Genomic DNA, 20088 nt, shown 5'->3' with positions numbered 1-20088 from the left:
ATTTCGATTAAATGTCTACATTGTTTTTAAATATCTAATGTTACACCAAATTTAGATATTTGCTATGGTTTGTGAAATTATTGTTCAGAATTATAGTTTTATCCAAGATTCATTTCTAATGAAAGAACCCTATCTTAAGCACCTCCAAGATACATCTTTAGGTAGAATAGGTACAATATATCCCGTCCTGACCAGCTAATGATTATGCCCCCCCCCCTTTCACCACCTGTCATCACATCTACTACCATGACTACTCCCACTACTTACAAAGTTCTTCTGGGTAGATACTATTATGAGTTGTACCATCCAGTTCCCAATCGCTGTATGTTGGCCATTGTGAACTGGTAATATTCTCCTGGCATGCTTCATCTGATTGAATAATTTGAATTGCTTGGAATCCTCCAACAGCCTGACAGTCCTCTACTGCAAGAATCACTGTAGAAACTCGAACCTGGATCAAGAAAAGAAATCAATGTCAAAGTTAGGACACATCGCAGATGAACATGATGAAGCGTGTATACTGAATGATACTGATGGTCGATCAATACGAATTAAATCCCATACATGCGCTATATGATATCTCTATGGAATGGAATTCATGTAATTTTTATAGTTAGAGACAAAAATCGCCCCATCTTGCTAACTGAATAGAAACTAGTCAGACATCTTAGAGTAAGAAAAAGAATGAATATTTTAAGGATTAAAGAGTTGATACTCATTCTGTTAAGAGTGAAAGAGTGAACATTTTACGCTTTTACAGAACATAAGCTGTCAAACGATGCTCAATTCAAATAGCGATCGCTGGCGCCACTTCAAAAGTTTACCTAAACATTGTGATGTTAAGAAATAAAACTTACATATCTGGTGTCTTTTAGCAAGAATACCTCAGCCTTGGTTTGTTGGTAACCATTGACGTCATCAATCGCAATACTGCGAATAAGAAGCTGTGGTTCTGCCTATTTTATCAACATAGATCATGAAGAGAGTCACATATAAATATGAAATGTTATGTCTCAACTAAAATGAAAAAACTGAACTCCTCCTAAGACCCTTTGCAAATGCCTTACAATGTTGAGTTTGACGTTTGCTATAATTGTATCATATAGTATTAGGATTCATTTTTTCCTGCATCACCGGAAAACCCCCAACGCTTATGATGCATTTCTTTAAAGTGCAATGATTATACCAGGACCAATCTACATGCTCATCTTGGAGCCTATAACGTTCTGTTTAAAGGACAAGTCCACCCAAACAAAAAGTTAATTTGAATCAAAAGAGAAAAATCCAACAAACATAACACTGAAAATTTCATTTAAAAAATCGGATATAAAAAAAAAAACATTTTAACAGTTTTATGCACATCCTGGTCGGTATGCAAATGAGGAGACTGATGGCGTTTTCCACTCACTATTTCTTAGGTATTTCATTTTATGAAATTTGAAATATTTGAATTTTCTCCTTATTTTGAAGTAAAAAAAAAACTCCTTGAAAATGTGGAATTTGCATTGATTTAATAGTATATGGTTCGGTCAGGTTGATCCTTATGGTCAAATCTGTAAAAAATGAAATATTGTATGATTCAAACAATAAAATACACAATAAATAGTGAGTAAGCAGGCGCGTATCCAGGATTTTGTACCCTGGGGGGCCGACCTAATTTTGGCGCCCCTGTGAACTTTTCGTAAAATACCCCCCCCCCCCGCCCGCCAGACAAATATAGGTGCCTTAAATGCATGCTGAATTATCTTCATTTACAATCACGTGAAAAGGGCTAACGAAGATCACTATTGTGATCAAGGTAATGAGTTCATGAAACAAAAGTATCAATGAATATTTTGTAATACAAATGTGACCAGAAACTATTTAAGCACTCTGGGGGTTTCAATTTAGTTCAATTTCTCGTCAGATTAGGCCTTACTAAATTTATGTGAGCGGGAGCTGCAATTGGCTGCTATGCTTCAGGCATATATTTGCTTATATAGTTTGCCTCTGCATTTTACTTATTATTTTTTTAATATATACTGTATTGTATTTATGTCTTTCTCCAGTCACTACATATAAGATTGACACTTGGTTATGTACTTTATGCTATATTATGATTATGTCTCAAGCATTGTAAATTTGTTTTGTATATTATTCCAATAAATGCAGAAAATCCTGCCAAAAAAAATTCTTTACCAGGGACGGATCCGGCTTTCGGTAATAGGGGGGGTGGGTCGGAATATATTTCAAACTATATGTATCCCGATCGAGGGCGAAACGCGAGCTGGAAATTTTTGTAATTCAGACCTGAATTGGGACATTCTAAGCACATTTTGTAACCATAAACAGGATGGGCATCTATCTAAATAATTGATTCGAGCACGAACCGCGAGCTAAATATTATTGATATTCTGAACTTAAATTCGGAAAGTTTTAAGCACTTTTGGTAATCATGAACAGTATGGGCACCCCTTCAATTTGGCGCCCCCTATGTCGAACATCATTCGGCGTCCCTAAGTAAAACATAAATTTGCCCCCTCCCCCATGTCGAACATCGATTTGGCGCCCCTAGGTCGACATCAATTCGGCGCCTCCCTCGGTCAAACATAAATTCGGCGACGCACCCCCCCCCCCCCTCTAGGATGAAGATCAATTCGGCGCCCCAAAGTAATACATCAGTTCGGCACCCCCTAAGTCGAACGTCCATTCGGCGCCCCTTTACTCTTCCCATTTTTTCTTCTCTTATTCTTCTTCTTTCCATCCTTTGTTCTCCCCCTTTTCTTTTCCTCTCTTTTCGCCTACCCGGGGGCCCGGGCCCCAACCCCTCCTCCCCCAGAATACGCGCATGAGTGAGGGACATCATCGACTGTCTCATTTGCATGTCACAGAGTTGTGTATATTAACCGTTTTGTGAAAAATAAGCGAATCGTAACTTTTTTATTTTACATCCAATTTTGATGAAATTGTTATCGTTATACTAGTTTGATTTTTCTCTATTTATTCAAATCAATATTTTTCTGGGGTGGACTTGACCTTTAAATGTACGACTTCTTGTGCAATTTTTCAAGCTCAGAACAGAAATAATGAAATTTAACAAAATAATTCTAATCATTTTTATGTGTTTCATATATAACAGATTTATTGACAAGATTATTAACAACTAAATCTCCGACAGCAACTAGTCAGATAGTTCACCTCTAACAGTAGTTCACACACAAAAAAAATCTGCGGGAGAGGTTAAGGACGATGAGGAAATCAGGAAAGATAGGAGAGTGATAGAGAATGAGAGATGGAGGGGGTGCTTCCATCTAATAATGAAGAGACGATGAGATTGATGGCTGAGTGATCGAACAGTGATACGATAATGAATAATATGACAGAGAGATCCGAATGCTCATAAGAGAGACGGATTGGGTGACAATGAATACATAAATGACATGATATTATACATGAAATGATTGATGCCAGTATGAACTTTTTGATGGCATAATGTTGAAGGACTCGTTGCTTAAAATATTGATAATTACATAATTACAATAATGTTAATCATGTAGTTAGGGACTAAGCTCTTTTGTCATGGAAGTAATTTGATGATTGCCAATATCACAGTCACATTACCACCTAATCATTGCGTCGCCCAATCAATTCTAACGTTGTGATTCTACCCTTTTCTATAATCATCATCATAGTCACCAACATCACGATCATTATCACTATCATTTTCACCACAATCATCACCATCATCAGTATTATCATCATCATCATCACCAACAACGTCATCACCATTTTCACCAAAATCGCCACCACCACCAACAACAACAACAACGACAACAGCAACAACATCATCATCACCAACACCACCAACAACAACAACATCATCACCACCACCAACAACGTCATCATCATCATCACCACCAACAACATCATCATCATCACCACCAACAACAACATCATCATCATCATCATCACCACCATCAGCAACAACATCATCACCACCACCAACAACGTCATCATCATCATCACCGTCAACAACATCATCATCATCATCACCACCAACAACAACTTCATCATCATCATCATCACCACCATCAGCAACAACATCATCACCATCATCAATATTCCTATTAGTGGATATGGTGGAGGTACCGTGGCCGAGTGGTCTCAGGTGCCGGACTAGACACAATAAAGGCTAGGATTCGAATCCCAGCCACGACATCTATGCTTTTAGTCAATAGTGCTGTTTTATCAATGCATTCAAATAAATTGAAATGTTGTACGCAGTCTTAGTAACTATATGTGTGTTCTTGATTAAAACAAAAAAAAGTGATTACTGTACAACAACCCTATGAATATGAGTGTAATCTATAGTTTTGATATTCCCTCTCAGTCTATTATCACGCACGAATTTACTCGTCTCAATGTACTTTTGAAATATCATTTTTATATATTATGTATAGTAGTGGAAGTAGTAGTAAAAGTAGCAGTAGAAACATTGTAAAAGCATGCATCAACAGTCGCTTAAGAAATCCGAGTCATATCTGATCTTTTTGCCAGGAATAGAGTCTTGGGGCCGATTGCACGAAAGGTTCTTTGCAAAAACTGTCTTCCGTGTCACCCGTGTATTATGATGCGCCAAGTGAAATGCAGTTTAGATAAATTACCTGCAAACATATTTTATTCGTACGTGAGAGTAAACAAAATTTGTGTTATAAAATGATGTGATATCTCATGAAATTGTTTGAAATTGATTTAAAAGCTAGCTAACGAACTTTATTTATTCATCATAAATTTCAGAAATATCTCGCATACAGCGCATCATAAAAGATGGGCGACACGAAAGACGGTCATGGATTTTGTAAGAATGTGTGCACAGTATAAGTAATAGTGTGTTTGTTGTTTTATTGCTGTTGTTTTGTAGCATCATTACTTAAATACAAAATTAGATAATGATATTGTCACTCACACGTTGTTTCATGATACAGTAAGGCATAAAATCACAGCAGCATGGCTCACTCATAAGAGACGTCATATTACATTCTGTGTGATAATCAAACAAAAAAAATACATGTATATATCAAATAGAATTAAACACTAACTATAATATCAACCGTCAAGTTGGATCGCATATTCATCAAAAGATTTTTCTTTCAGACTGTTTAAACGGATATTCCAGGTTGGTTGATAATATTTGTACCTACCAACTGCTGATTAGCAGAAATCCCCGTTCGTTTTACACAAAAAGAATCCTCACTCCTGCTTTAAAAAAAGGCATTACAAAAAGTGGGTGCAATATTACACCCTATTCATTTCGGTTGAATTGTACGTTTTCTAGGGGAAAAATTGTGACAGCTGAATCTTAACCAAAAAAAAAACAGTATCAATATTGGATGTTAAGGAGAGCATCATTAAAAAACGAATGTTAAAAGGTAAATATTGGCCTCCTCATATCTCAATAAATATCAAATATAATAGAATAATGAATTTAGTATGATAAACATAATGAATTATTCCGATAAACCACTCATTTTTCTTCCTCTTCTCTAGCTGAAGTCAATTATACCGAGGCTAATGACAGCTGAGTAAATTTATCTTTCTCTGTTTGCAATTCTAAATGCAATCAAAGGCTTCCTGCTGGCTGCTGACTGATCTCTTTCAAGATAAAAAGTTACTTAATTAAATGCTACTGTGTCTTCAGATTGACATGAGAGTCGATATCTTTCAAGCGGTTTAATACAACAGATACACCGAGAGTACTGAAACAAGACTATGAACCCCGTTCAAAGAACACTTTCTAATAAGTTTGTTTATAGAGTGTAGTAAACACTTTTTGTGTTCATATCACTCTTTTATAAAATATTGGTGAAGAGAAATTATTGGTGAAACGGAAGTATTGAAATCGGATTTTTTTTTTAATTATCGGGAAAGATTGACCCTGATTGAGACCATGCAGACTGTTTGGGCCACACCCCACTCCCCGTAAAAAATTACATGGAATAAGGTCGGATTAACCCTTTTCATAATTATGATAACGGCCACTTATTCGGGGTGATTGGGGGTCTGGCACCAAACTAACGAAAATACTTTTTTTTCGAATCTGACCCGAATTTCATACTTATTATAACAAATTTTAGCAAGTTGTAGAACCTATTTGGAACGCTCATTGGTTCAAACAGGTCGCCTTTTCTTCTTTTACTGACATATTTATCAAAGAGTTATTCAAATATGGTCAAATCATGCTCAATAATTTTATGAATGCATCTGTTTGATTGCGCCTTTATTGGCCGATTCTTCCGTTTGGTAGAACGTAAGTATCAAAATCGTATGAAAAAAGGTAGAAATTAAACAATTCAAACACATAGGTCTAATCTGCTAATGCTACTTTCATGGCGTTTATCAGTCAGCATTAAGGAAAAAAAAACTTTCACCTTCAACCAAAGATATTCTTCACGTAATCTGATCTCATTTTATAAGCTTAACTTTGACCCCCGCCCCCCCCCCCCCCCACGCGCACACAAGGAATAATAATGAAAAGAGCAATAACAAAAATAGGAATAATAAAATGAAAAATAAAGTTTAGATATACAATAAAAAAGCAAAAAGATAATGTAAATATAATTTTTTGAATACACCTTCCGGAGCATCGTGTGTTATTTTAAACATGTTGAGGTACACACTCGTTCAATTAAGAAGAATGTGGATTCACCAATATTTCTGCATCTTTTATGTCGCATTATTGCCCTAAAAGGCGGGTGAATGATTCCAGATTCCAAAAGTGCATTTTTGCACCTTTCTTGTGCAGGGTGGAAAGAATTATGTTGCCATGGTTGATGCTTTTGGAATGTAATTCGAATCGCATCAGTTTCATCTGTAAGTTGAATCTAGGGGTGTTTTTCATGAATTATCTTGTCAGGGATTTGCACCGACAAATTGCTTCAAATCCAATCAGATCCCAGGGTTTCAGAGGCTTATAACATCAATGTTTTACTATTTTTGTTTCATGAAATGCTGACATACCTGAGCAGGTGGCGTTCATATTGAGAGTCGCTTCATCACAGTTACATGTTCTCTGTTGACAGGCCACATCAGGAATACATTCAACAGATTCCGAGCAAGATTCTAAGCATTGGATGAAAAAAAAGATTGATTTTAAAACATGGCCTACTATAAGCTAGAAGATACATTAATCTCGCCCATTAAGGAATACGATATTTCGAGGAAAGGAAATCACTACAATCATAACAATGCTTGTTAAATCACGAAGCTAGTTTAAAGAGAGATGTTTTTGATAATTTTTAATCTTCAACCAAACTTAATGATTATTTGAGGCTAGCTTACGTCCACTCCTGTGGACGTTCTTAAGCCAGCAGCCTGTGGTGGTCTATCGTAATTTGAACGATTCCAGTAAGATAATAAGGCTAATTACTATTAATGACACCAAACTTGATTCACGAATGCTAATCACAATCAAGAATTCAAATTCTACTCCAAATGTAAAATCCAGTTAAGTTTCACTCAAATTATACGGTACGACTTTTCCGTGTGAAAGGTCCGATGATTCTAAAGATACTAATTGCGATCATCATTACAATGATTATTCAAGATTCACGTGTGAGAAGCCCCTTGTTTCTTAATCACTGCATGCAAGGACTGAAAATTCGACACAATGTATATCTAGAGTCTCTATTCAGCATTGGATTAATTTTCTTTATCCACAGTGATTCTTTCAACTTTTCCTTCCAGAAGTTACTTTCAAATTCATTTACTTGCCGCCCTTTAACACGGTAAAAAGAATCGTAAATTGAATGATGATTCCAGTGAAAAATAAGGCTAACGACGAATTTTTAGCACGTGTGAAACCAAACTAGAACATGATTATAATCGCAATGGCTAATCACGAATTCAAATTCTACTCCGGAGGTGAATTCCAGTTACACTCGAACATTTGAAAGGTTGGAGGGGTGACGACATTTTCTAAATGTTGCATTTACCACTTTAAATGGTTCTTCCCAACACTTAAAATGTTGGATTCAGCTTTATACAAGGTTGGATGTAACATTTGAGAAGGTTGTCACTTCTCCAACCTTTCAAATGTTGATTTAACATTCCAATTTCGTTAGAGTGTAAATTCCACAGAAGTTACGGTATGAATTTTGCGTGTGAAAAGCTTGACTCTCTAAACATCTTTTGGGGGCATAGCTTACGCGATCTTTTAAGCACTTATGTAGATAATAGTCATGCACTCATCGTAGTCTGTATTTGCGATGCAGTTCTTTAATTGGCAAGTCAAAAAGGACACATGCCGCCTTCGCTCGGGAATTCGAATTCAAGTCAGAGCTTTCGAGTGAGCGTGTGAAAGGTCCGATGATTCTAAAGACGAATTGCAATCAATATTACAATGACAATTCAAGATTCTCGTATGAATAGGCCCTTAGAATGCTTGTTGTAAACGGTTACACTTTGTAATTCCGAAACACGTAAATTGCCTATACCTGGAAGTTCGTTAATCAGAAAACGTAAAAGGGTTCGTTAATCCGAACATTTGTGGCGTTATTCCGAAGGTTCGATAATCCAAAAACGAAATAAGGTTCGATGTTCCAAAGGGTCGTTAGTCCGAAAACGAAATAAGGTTCGTTGTTACAAAGGTTCGTTTATCCGAAAACGAAATAAGGTTCGTTGTTACAAAGGTTCGTTTATCCGAAAACGAAATAAGGTTCGTTAATCATTTCGTTTTCAGACTAACGAACCTTCGGAATTACGAACCTCATTTTGTTTTCGGATTAACGAACCTTCGGAATTACGAACCTCACTTTGTTTTCGGACTAACGAACCTTCGGAATTACGAACCTTCGGAATAAAGAACCTTCGGAATAGCGAAGCTTCGGAATTACGAATGTATGCGGTTGTAAACGAGAGGATATGCTATTGACAAAAGTAAGGAATACCATATGGACTTCTTTTCTTTCCTTTGGGAGTCTAGGCTTTATCCTGGTTTTGTATTTTGCTCTACTCCATAACGATGCTGGGTAAACCACATGTTGACATTAGCACCTCATGACTCTGGAGTGCATCATTGTCTGTGGTGATGTTATTTGAGCTCTTAGCTGGCAACTCCAACCTTTTTGTTGAGGGGATGATCTGATTCAAAATTCAAATATGAATGGGTATGAGTTGGTTCCTGTACACACTGATAGATAATGAAATGTCATTGTTTACACGGACCTTCGTGTCCAAGAAGTTTAGTGACCTCTGAACTTCTTCCTCATCAGTGAAGATAACGTAATAATCATTATTATTTATATAAAGGGTGAAATCGTTGATCACAGTCAATTATTAGGAATGTGTCGTCCACATGTCTTCATTAAATGCGAGTGGGTGATGTGCATTATAGAAAACCTCCTCCTCCGACGATTGTTCTTGATATAACTTGCACACATCTGGGGAGACGGGTGAATCCATGGGTGTACAATGCGTTTGTTGGTATAAGCCGCCATTGTAAGTGAAATAAGTGTTTCTAAAGAAAAATACGCAATAGATGCACCTTTTTCTTCAGGACTTAAAGGACAATGAAATCTTTGGAACAAATAGGCTTGTGTCGAAAGAGAAAAATCAAAGAAAAAGAACAAAGAAAGTTTGAGAGAAATCGGACAAATAATGAGAAAGTTATGAGCATTTGAATATTGCAATCACTAATGCTGTGGAGATCCTCCGATTGGCAATGCGACAAGGATGTGTGATGTCATATGTGAACAACTCTCCCCATTACTTTAGTATATATTTTACTTAAATTGCCTCTTTTATCACATCTATCAGTAGATCATGTATTCCCTTTGATGGACTATAAAATACCCCCAAAATGTCTCTTTTTGCTTTTTCTTATGGTGATACAAACTCTTTATCCATGGTGTATTCTTAAAATATCTGTATTACATGCCCTCCTATAGAAAGAACATGATCTACTGATAGATGTGATAAACAGATAAAAGAGGCAGTTTAAGTGAAATATATACTAAAGTAATGGGGAGAGCTGTTCACAAGTGACATCACACATCTTTGTCGCATTAGTGACAGCATTAGTGATCGCAATATTTAAATGCTCATAACTTTCTCATTATTTGTCCGATTTTTCTCAAACTTTCTTTCATCTGTTTTTTTTATTTGTCTGTTTTCACACAAGCTATCTTATTCCAAAGGTTTCATTCTCCTTTAAACCATTTCTCTCGTCAAGTGTTGGATCATCTTGTACAGAGCAATAGTATACAGGAAAATGTTTCCCGGCTTTTGCCGGAACCCCACTTTTATAGCAGGGAACATTCCTTTACCAGAAGGGCAAGATTTGTCGAAGCTCAATTCATTATCCCCAACTGATGAGAGTTTACTGTATTAGTTCTGTTTAGACCTTTTCCTATTCCTTTCCACCTTTATTTGTGTTTTGCTATTCATTACCTACATGTACAGTACTATTACCTATTACCGGATGTACTGGAAAAATGCAGAAAGCTGCAGCCAAGTTTTCAGGTCTAGCTTTCGTCCTAGCTCAATCTTATTCCACAAGTATGATAAGTATGACAGTGTCAGTTTACAGTGTACATGGTGCATTTGCAATAAATTTGGCAAATCAAATCAAATCATTTCCAAGGTTGACTGTACCATTCTTTATTCCAGAACTTATCGATCCTGGCTTTAAAGGAGTTTACAGATATAGCAGAGACAACTTCATTTCCGGTTACAATCGTCATGCATTATTCTGGCTCCGAAGGCATTTGCTCTTACATATCCAGTTTGTTTCTTTTCTTGAATTTGCGGAATATGGGGGGGGCAAATGAACATACATTGAAATAAAGTTCATTATCTTGTTTACTTGAAATGAACATTTAATTTTTTAAATAGCTCTCAGTATAAAACTTTTTTTAGATAAAGACCAATCGCCCTTTATTCTACCGCGTGATCGTACAGAGGAAAGCTGTAATATTATTTTATACATGTTCATGAACAAAATTAATATCACCATCATCAATGATTCATTCATAATAGCTCATTAGATGAATTGGCGTTAAAAAAAGAATGCATCTTATTTCCTTCAATTATGAAAGAAGTTGCAATTCAATTTCACCGCTCATGATTGTGATATTAATGATAATTACATCCTTTGCAGTTCAATTTGCCATTAGACTTTAAAATACTTTGGAGCAATCAATTAACTATATTTGCGCATGATCTACCACTTAAATAAATAAAATTACTATATCTTGTTTACTTGAAATGAACATTTAATATTTTTAATAGCTCTCAGTATAAAACTTTTTTTAGATAAAGGCCAATCGCCCTTTATTCTACCGCGTGATCGTACAGAGGAAAGCTGTAATATTATTTTATACATGTTCATGAACAAAATTAATATCACCATCATCAATCATTCATTCATAATAGCTCATTAGATGAATTGGCGTTAAAAAAGAATGCATCTTATTTCCTCCAATTATGAAAGAAGTTGCAATTTAATATTACCGCTCATGATTGTGATATTAATGATAATTACATCCTTTGCAGTTCAATTTGCCATTAGACTTTAAAATACTTTGGAGCAATCAATTAACTATATTTGCGCATGATCTACCACTTAAATAAATAAAATTACTATATCTTGTTTACTTGAAATGAACATTTAATTTTTTTGATAGCTCTCAGTATAAAACTTTTTTTTAGATAAAGGCCAATCGCCCTTTATTCTACCGCGTGATCGTACAGAGGAAAGCTGTAATATTATTTTATACATGTTCATGAACAAAATTATTATCACCATCATCAATAATTCATTCATAATAGCTCATTAGATGAAATGACGTAAAAAAAAGAATGCATCTTATTTCCTTCAATTATGAAAGAAGTTCCAATTCAATTTCACCGCTCATGATTGTGATATTAATGATAATTACATCCTTTGCAGTTCAATTTGACATTAGACTTTAAAATACTTTGGAGCAATCAATTAACTATATTTGCGCATGATCTACCACTTATATAAATGAAATTACTATGTAAACTCCTCGTTGCATCCATGATTAGGGCATCTAGGTTATCCGTGGTTATTGGTGATACATTTCATTTTGGAGTTGTTTGTCATGCGCAACTTCATTTTTAACCAATCAACAGTGCGCATTTGGGACTTGCGATTGATTTTTGGGCTTGCGTTTAAACGCAACTCTTTCTGCAACGGGCCCCTGATGTCAAAAGTACTTTCAACTTTCTGGAGTATGTATCTCCCGTGAATTTGGAAACTATTATTACCCTATCGTCATGATCATGCATTGCAGAGATGATTTTTTAAAACATTCTTGGAAATGAAGGTGATTTCAATTTTAGCACTGCGAGAAATAACGCATGAAAAACGAATAAAAACCCATTGATGCTTGGTTACTTAGCCTGATAGTACATCACACGCTAGAAAAAGGGGGCTTGAAAATAAAAACACCAATAATGATTTAATAGTTTTCATCTTAAACTATACAGTATTGTTCAGAAACTGAGGAAGCTAATGTATCCATCGTACTGATAGAAACAATGTTCTCTGTATAAACAAAGGGGAAAAGAAGGGAAAATGAGAGCGAAAGAGATGTTGAACCTTTCATTTTCATTTCATTGTTTTGTTGTTTCTATGTTTATCGTCTACTCCGTCCCTATCTATCTTACAACGATATTCACCGAAAGTAACATGACTATTAGGTTGACTTATTCCGAATCAATATCTCTATACATGCTTTGCTCAAACTTTAACATGGAAATGTTTTATAAACCTGTTCGTCAAGGTTATATACGACTCTTAGTTAAAAAATGAAAAAATAATCAAAAGGGTTGCAGAAATTTGTGTTGACATATTTTTTGTCAATGATTTGATGTTCAAAATTATGGGAAGTTCTAGCATGTTGCATTTTAACTCTTTCTATCCTTTAACACATATTTTGCTGCTATTTTTCGGAAAGAGACCCATAAAAAAAATAACGTGATGTTACCGTGATATCATTATTGTGCAGATATTGATTTGTTTGAAATATTAGGTGAACGGATATGAATAACGAGAGGAAGAAATGTTATCATTCCAATTTGATCTACTGTACCAGTTAATAAATAATTACACTATAATTTTGATCGATAGTTTTTCCCCTAGAACTCTATTTTACTCTATTTATTGCTACATTTATCTATTTCCTTCCGTAATTGTTTTCTTTTGTCTCTTTTCTTCTCCATTTCTTTTTTTCTAATTATATTTTTTAACCTATGTAGCTCTCAATTTGCAACATCTTGATTAGCAATATTCAAGTTCATTTTTGTATATTGCTTTGGATTTTTTTTATCGATAAGAATAACTACAAACCCAACCAAATAACGTTTTCTTCCATAAATTTCAACGATATCTGTTATTCAACTTTTTTTTTCAATTTTCATTATTTTTCGGTAAAATTAAGCTGAGCGGTGAGTGATCAAATTGATTACAATATACCCTACTCCTATAAAAGTACAGACGAGAAACGAGAATCCATACGAAATTCAAGCTTAGTAAAACTTAAGTAACAAATGCGGGTGGGCGAATAAAATCCACAACACAGGAAAGGGGGAAGTATGTAGTGTAGATTAAGATGAAAGTCCCTGGATATTAAATTATGCCCCTATTTTCAAGGAGAAAAACGTTGCATTTAAATTGAGGTTACTTCTCGTACTGATATGACTCAGTATAACCCCTGATTATGGGACTAGGGATGTAGCACTACAGAGTTGTAGCACTTTTGGCTACTCAGAGATCACGATAATGATAATAACGATAATAATAATAATAAGATAATAATAATGATAATAATAATAATAACGATGATGATGATGATCATGATGATCATGATAATGATGATGATGGTGATGATCATGATGATGATGATGATCATGATCATGATAAACATCTTGGGTAGGGGTATAAATGTCTTTGATGATTTGTTTGTGGAGATTTATTTTGGTATTGAAGGATGGATGGTGAAGGCGAAAGCTTTGTGTACTTAATTACAGCCACTGCTTATGTAAATATGTACATAACCTACAAACAAACATTATCACTGATTGATGAGATTTGCTTTATAGCTTACAGGGGAAAAGTGCCGAGTATACGATAGAAATGTTTTGTATTTAATTTAACCATCGTTATGACCTGCCCTTTGAATAACGAAAATAATTTCAAACGAAAAGCATTTCGTATGTAAATAAAATATTCAATGTGCTTGGCAGATTCATATAATCATATAAATTTTGTTTCTCTGTGAAAGCTTCGGCACTCCCAAATTAGGATACACACAATATAAACCACAAATACAATAGATATCTAAGGTAGATAGTAAGTTACAAAATAAATTGCTAAATGATAATATCAAAAAAGTAGATGTTAAAGTAGTTATTATAAGCTATTTAAGTGATTTATGTGATTCCTTAGGCTATAATTGGGTAATCATACAAAGTTTATAGGTGCGGAGTTTTAAGCCATGTATAAACGCTCAATTCCCAAATCGGATTAGAAAAGTATGGAGTTATAAATATAGCGACCGCTCGTCATAACGTGTATACCAGAACGAAGGTCCGCTCGTCATAAAATTTGAAACGGACCAGTATTCATAAAATAAGATCATTAGGCTTATTCATAAAGTCTGCTTTCAATATTTTAACTGATAAAATGGTTGATAGTCTGATTATGTAGCATGAATAGTGACCCTTTGAGTCTTTGACTGGCAACCCTATCATATCAATAATGATTGATGCGCTGCAAAAACTCTGCAGTTAATTTAACATAAGCTCGGAATCTATTTGTGTCCATGCACACCAGAGAAGTGTTGAACAACACCAGTTTTGTTTAGGTTTAACATCAAATGGGTGTTTATACAACACCAATAAGTATTAAAACAGCATCTGTTTGATTCCAAACTTCTCTGGTGTGGACATAATTTTATATAGATTCCGGGCTGGTGTCAAATCAACACCGGAGATTTTGCAGTGTGACCCTCATACTCATGTATGAAAACACACCTTACTTATTGCTTCCATGTATCATAAGTAGAGAAGACGAATCTATTATACTATCATTCTATCAGTTTTGTTTTTCCAAGAGGTCCCCTGACTCGCCACGGTGTAAATTGATTTGAACTCTTTGTTCTATTGATGTGCATGAATGGACGTCAATTATGTATAGCTACGTTCATATTCAGAAAATAATTAAAAATCAATGAAGCAGTGTATTCACCTGAGGCAGTGGCATCAGTAGGGGTCCAGAGATTAACCATCACCGTAAAAACCTTTCAAAGCGGAAAAAAGAATAGGTGACCATGATTTATTAACACATTCAACAATTATAATTTTAAACAAGGTATTCAGACGATATATAATTACATTGCAGTTTACGGTAATCAATAATATTCTCGTCTTAGATGCGTTTGATATTACACAAATAAGTCATATCCCAACGCTGAAAAACAAAACAAAAATAATAGAATAATAATATGATAAATATCCTGCCACAAAGAGATATTCGTAATGTCAGCCCTCATTTCGCAATCATGTTCTTTGGCTATGTAAATTTCAGTGTGTCTTTTATTTACTTGTAAAAAATGTCAGCCTAGAATATCAAGTGATGAATTAAGATGAATATCTAAAGTTGAAAATTCAGTGATTAACAAACTGAGAAGACAACAGCTAAATATAACGATAATAACAGTAATGTTCAGATCTATAAAACCCTTAAGCCACTTCGTTCAAACCACCATATTTACACAAAGCGATCAATAGAAAAATATGAATGAATAGAAATTAATATATCTTATAATAATATCAACATACTTTGCAAATCAATATGAAACAAAACGAAAAAAGAATTGTATACATGCAATTACAAACAGGTCCATTATCGTTGCTGAAGTTGAAAAAATATCATCAAAAAACATCAATGATGATGATGACAATGATGATGATGATGATGATGATGATGATGGTGATGATGATGGTGATGATGATGTTGATGATGATTGTGATGATGATGATGCTGATGATAACGATGGTGATGATAATGATGATGATGATGGTGATGGTGATGATGATGATGATGGTGATGGTGATGATGATGTTAATGATGATGGTGATGATGATGATGGTGATGGTGATGATGATGTTAATGATGATGGTGATGATGATGATGATGGTGATGGTGGTGGTGAAAATGAACAACCGAACAGAGGAGTAGGTGTCCAAGTGGCCCCAATCCCCCATACTCAACATGCTCAAATGGGTTTTTAATGTTACAATATATATCTAGATTTTTTACATTAATTATTGAGAAATCGTAAAGATATTGGGTTGTAATTTCCTTTGGGAAGGGCAATACAAAGTATATATTCGACATATTCCAGGAAATTATGCAGACGAATCGAAGGATCTAGTGCACACATTAGTTGCATTGGCAAATGTTAATTCGATTATAAGAAAGAAGGTTTAAACATTGCAATCACCCCTCCCCGATCATCCGCGACGTGTTGACATTTCGCACCCATTTTGCCTTCCCATAAATTCCCCCTTCCTCCACCTACCAATTACATTTCTATTTTCTCCTCTTTACAAATTTTACGCAGAAAAGAGGAAATGGCAATATTGTGCTGCGACTATATCACACTGGCTAGGGATAGATATATCTGCCAGTCTGCCTCCTACATCATCGTAATTGAAATCGCTAATAAGTTTGATCAGCATCGAGTGATCCCTTCAATTTCGGTTTCATTCAAATGAATTATGGCTCGGGCGTCGTAAATTTTCAAACAATCCGAGTCAACAATGATGAAAAATTACAAATCAATTAGAGAGACTTGCAATTCAACCGCGCTCTAGTTTTACTGATAAAAATAGATAAATGATAATTTTCGATTAGATATTTGATTGGTTGCTTATGTAAAAGAAGATATATCTACTACAAATCCCTCTTCATTAAAATTCAATAATCAGATCAACTGTGGGAGAACTCATGCATATATCATTATATTCCTTCAAATTAATTTACATTTTTATATTGGAAATGAATTTCAACTGGGCGCTTCTTAAGAATAAGCAGAAAATAGTGATCCCTATCAATTTCTATTTTACTTTGATTTATGTTGTCACCATTGTCGATGCAACGTCATCCCATCATGATCTTTATTTCTATCATTAAGATTATTATGTTTGTCGTCGTCATCACTATCGAGATCATGAGTTCGAGATCATCAGTATCGTCATCATTATCAGTTTATGATCACCGTTATCACCACCATAATCTTCACATAACTTGTGTTCATCTTGCTTTTTGTAACATCATCAGAAGTAGAAGCAACTTCTGAAGGTTTCCATGGCGAAGAAGAATAGTGCAGTAGGTTTCACGGTATATGCCATGTATCTTTCTTGGGCAAGTGTTGGTCCTGAAAAGGACAACTCAATTGGGTGGTCCTTGTCAGTACCAACACTTGCCCAAGAAAGATATATATGGTGTACCGTGAAACCTACTACACTAGAAGTAGAAGCATTTTGCATCGCCATTTTACCATCATCATCATCATCACCTACAACTACCACAACCATCATTATCATCATCACCATCATCATTATCATCATCATCGTCATCACCACCACCATCACCTCCACCACCACCTTTCCCTTTTTACCAAATATTGGGTAAAATTTTACTCACTGTTTTAAGAGTGTAAAAAGGGTTCATAATTACATTACTTTCTGTAGCTTTCATATCAAATCTGTATTCTCAACTCTTTTATTTTGTAAATATATTGTGTATAACACTAATTGTAAGTCAATGTATTTCAAGCTTTTTCCATTCTATTCCTATATTTAATACTTTTGCAAGAATGAAATTTTAAATCAACATTTAAAAAGTTGGAAGAATGACAACCTTTTCTAAATCTTGCCCTTACCACTTTAAATGGTTCGACCCAAATGTTGGATTCAGCATAGTTTGGGCAAGGTTGGATTTGCAGAACGTTGCCCCTCGTCCAACCTTTGATCTAACATTTCATTTTGTAGAAAGTGATATGCTAAATACAGAGAACGACAGCCTCTCCGTCTTTTTCGATTATTTTTGTTAGTAATTATAAATATAATTATAATATAACTACTGATTTTTTAAGAAGCTTCATAAATTCATGACATTCGTCATCGCTACCACCACCATCATTATTACCATCATCTTAACCACTGACGTCACCGTTTATCGTCATGAATAATATCAAATCATTTATTTCCACAATAAAAAAAACATTACAAATATATATATGTACAAAATAGAAAACCAACATAATTGAAAAGGAAAGTGAACCTAGTAGGGTATTCAAAAGTAATACAAAGAAATGTACATTTTGTGGGGGAGTCAAAGAAGACAAAAATAAGTCTTAAAATCAGACACCCAACATAAAATAGACAGATTAGTGCTATCGAATTAGACATTTCTTAACAATATATAGTATGTAAATATGACTCTCATTCATAACTTTCAAAATAAAAGTTAAGAAAATCAACAAAATCATTAAAAAAATCAGATAGCGTTACATATAAAAAAAAAATCAGAATAATAACACAAGTGATGACATAACTAATACAAAAAAAAGAAAAGATAAGTTTCATTTTAAGTTCTAATGTTATTTGTTAAATTTGTATCAATCAAGTACTTTTTTGAAATTACGTTTGAAGGAATGGAGTAATAACGAGTCTTTAATTTGTTTTGGTAAGGAACTCCACAGTTTAGGGCCAGTGAATATAAGAGTGGATTTAGCATATAATGTTCGAAACTCAAGTTGGAAAATGAAAGTCATTGTCAGATCGGGTTTCATAAGAATGTCAGTATCATCCGTCACCATCATCATCATCGCCAGCGCCATCATCATTAGTACCAATATCATCATCATAATCATCATCACCAGCATTCTCATCATTATCATTATAATTACCACCACCACCATCATCTTTACTATCGATATTGCTATTATCATCATTCTACCTCATCATCTTTATCGTCACCACTGTCTATGATTCATATCCCCGATGTCAGTATACACTCGTATAATGATTGTACTCATGTCTGCACTGTTATAACGTATAGTGGCCTGGGGTCAAGTCCATCCCTATAAAAGTTTATTTGAACATAGCTAAAAAAAAACTCAAACAAGCGTAGGCCTAATGGTGAAAAGTTATCAAAATTGGTTGTAAGATAAGACAGTTATTGGCAATTCCATGAAATACGTACGTCCGACCCCCTATATGTGGGACCTTTATGAAATGTTCTGTCTCTGATTTCTTATTCTTTTGGGAGTCTTTAATCATTATCAATTAGGACCATGAGAAGGTCAGTTTTAAGAATCGAGAAAAATTGGAGTCGGACGAGCAAAAAGGTTGATCATTTTATGGGAATGCCCTTATGACATTTTAAAAGTTTGTTTATTTTCACAAAACAGATATGCACAAAAGAGAGCTGATGTCATACATTTACTATTTTTGGTACTCATTGCACGGATTTGGATAATTTAAATTTTGCAGAATATTAATTGTATCACAATTCTAGTTGCAACAATTTCAATTCCACATATTCATGAGGAATTCAGACCTTTATAACACTACAAGGACATTTTATTTTATTTTTCAATTGAATCATAAATTGTATGCTAGTATATATTTAGCTGAAGATTTATTGTAAAAATATGTTGGAAATTAAAATGACTTCAACCAAACTATGGAAATATTGCCATACTTACAGAAAATGCCATAATTCTGTGTCCCTTCATCTTGAGTCTCTTGCATTTAGATTGTTCTTCTCCAAGTCATAAAATGATTCCAAGATGAGAATGTTTCTGATGTTACTATGGTAACAATAATTGTACAATCGAAAATGACAAACAATCTCAATCTAGTCTTGACGTGCGCCCAGCCAATTTGCTGTATATCTCGTTTATGTTGTTCAAACAATCTTGCTGACTCCTTGGCTTATATTGGCAATACATCTTCATAAAAACCGAATGAAAAGAATGAACAGTACTCGACTATAACAACAATCTCATCATA

General features: G+C 34.6%; 1 protein-coding gene across 1 annotated transcript in view; it reads right to left on the bottom strand.

The window, feature by feature from the left end:
• The window catches only part of LOC121424712 (adhesion G protein-coupled receptor L3-like), a 41855-nt gene extending 21767 nt beyond the window's left edge, over positions 1-20088 (bottom strand). Inside the window, exons 1-6 of the mRNA XM_041620461.1 lie at positions 19782-20088; positions 15251-15302; positions 6997-7098; positions 4946-5019; positions 858-956; positions 268-451 (exon numbers count right to left, since the gene is read on the bottom strand). Of these exons, the coding sequence (XP_041476395.1) occupies positions 268-451; positions 858-956; positions 4946-5019; positions 6997-7098; positions 15251-15302; positions 19782-19811 (541 nt within the window). The 5' untranslated portion in view covers positions 19812-20088. The remainder of the gene's footprint in view (positions 1-267; positions 452-857; positions 957-4945; positions 5020-6996; positions 7099-15250; positions 15303-19781) is intronic.

The sequence above is a fragment of the Lytechinus variegatus genome, chromosome 12 (assembly GCF_018143015.1).
Source record: "Lytechinus variegatus isolate NC3 chromosome 12, Lvar_3.0, whole genome shotgun sequence".
NCBI lineage: Eukaryota > Metazoa > Echinodermata > Echinoidea > Temnopleuroida > Toxopneustidae > Lytechinus > Lytechinus variegatus.
Note: the sequence above shows the minus strand (reverse complement) of the source record. Positions and strands in the feature narration are given on the sequence as shown.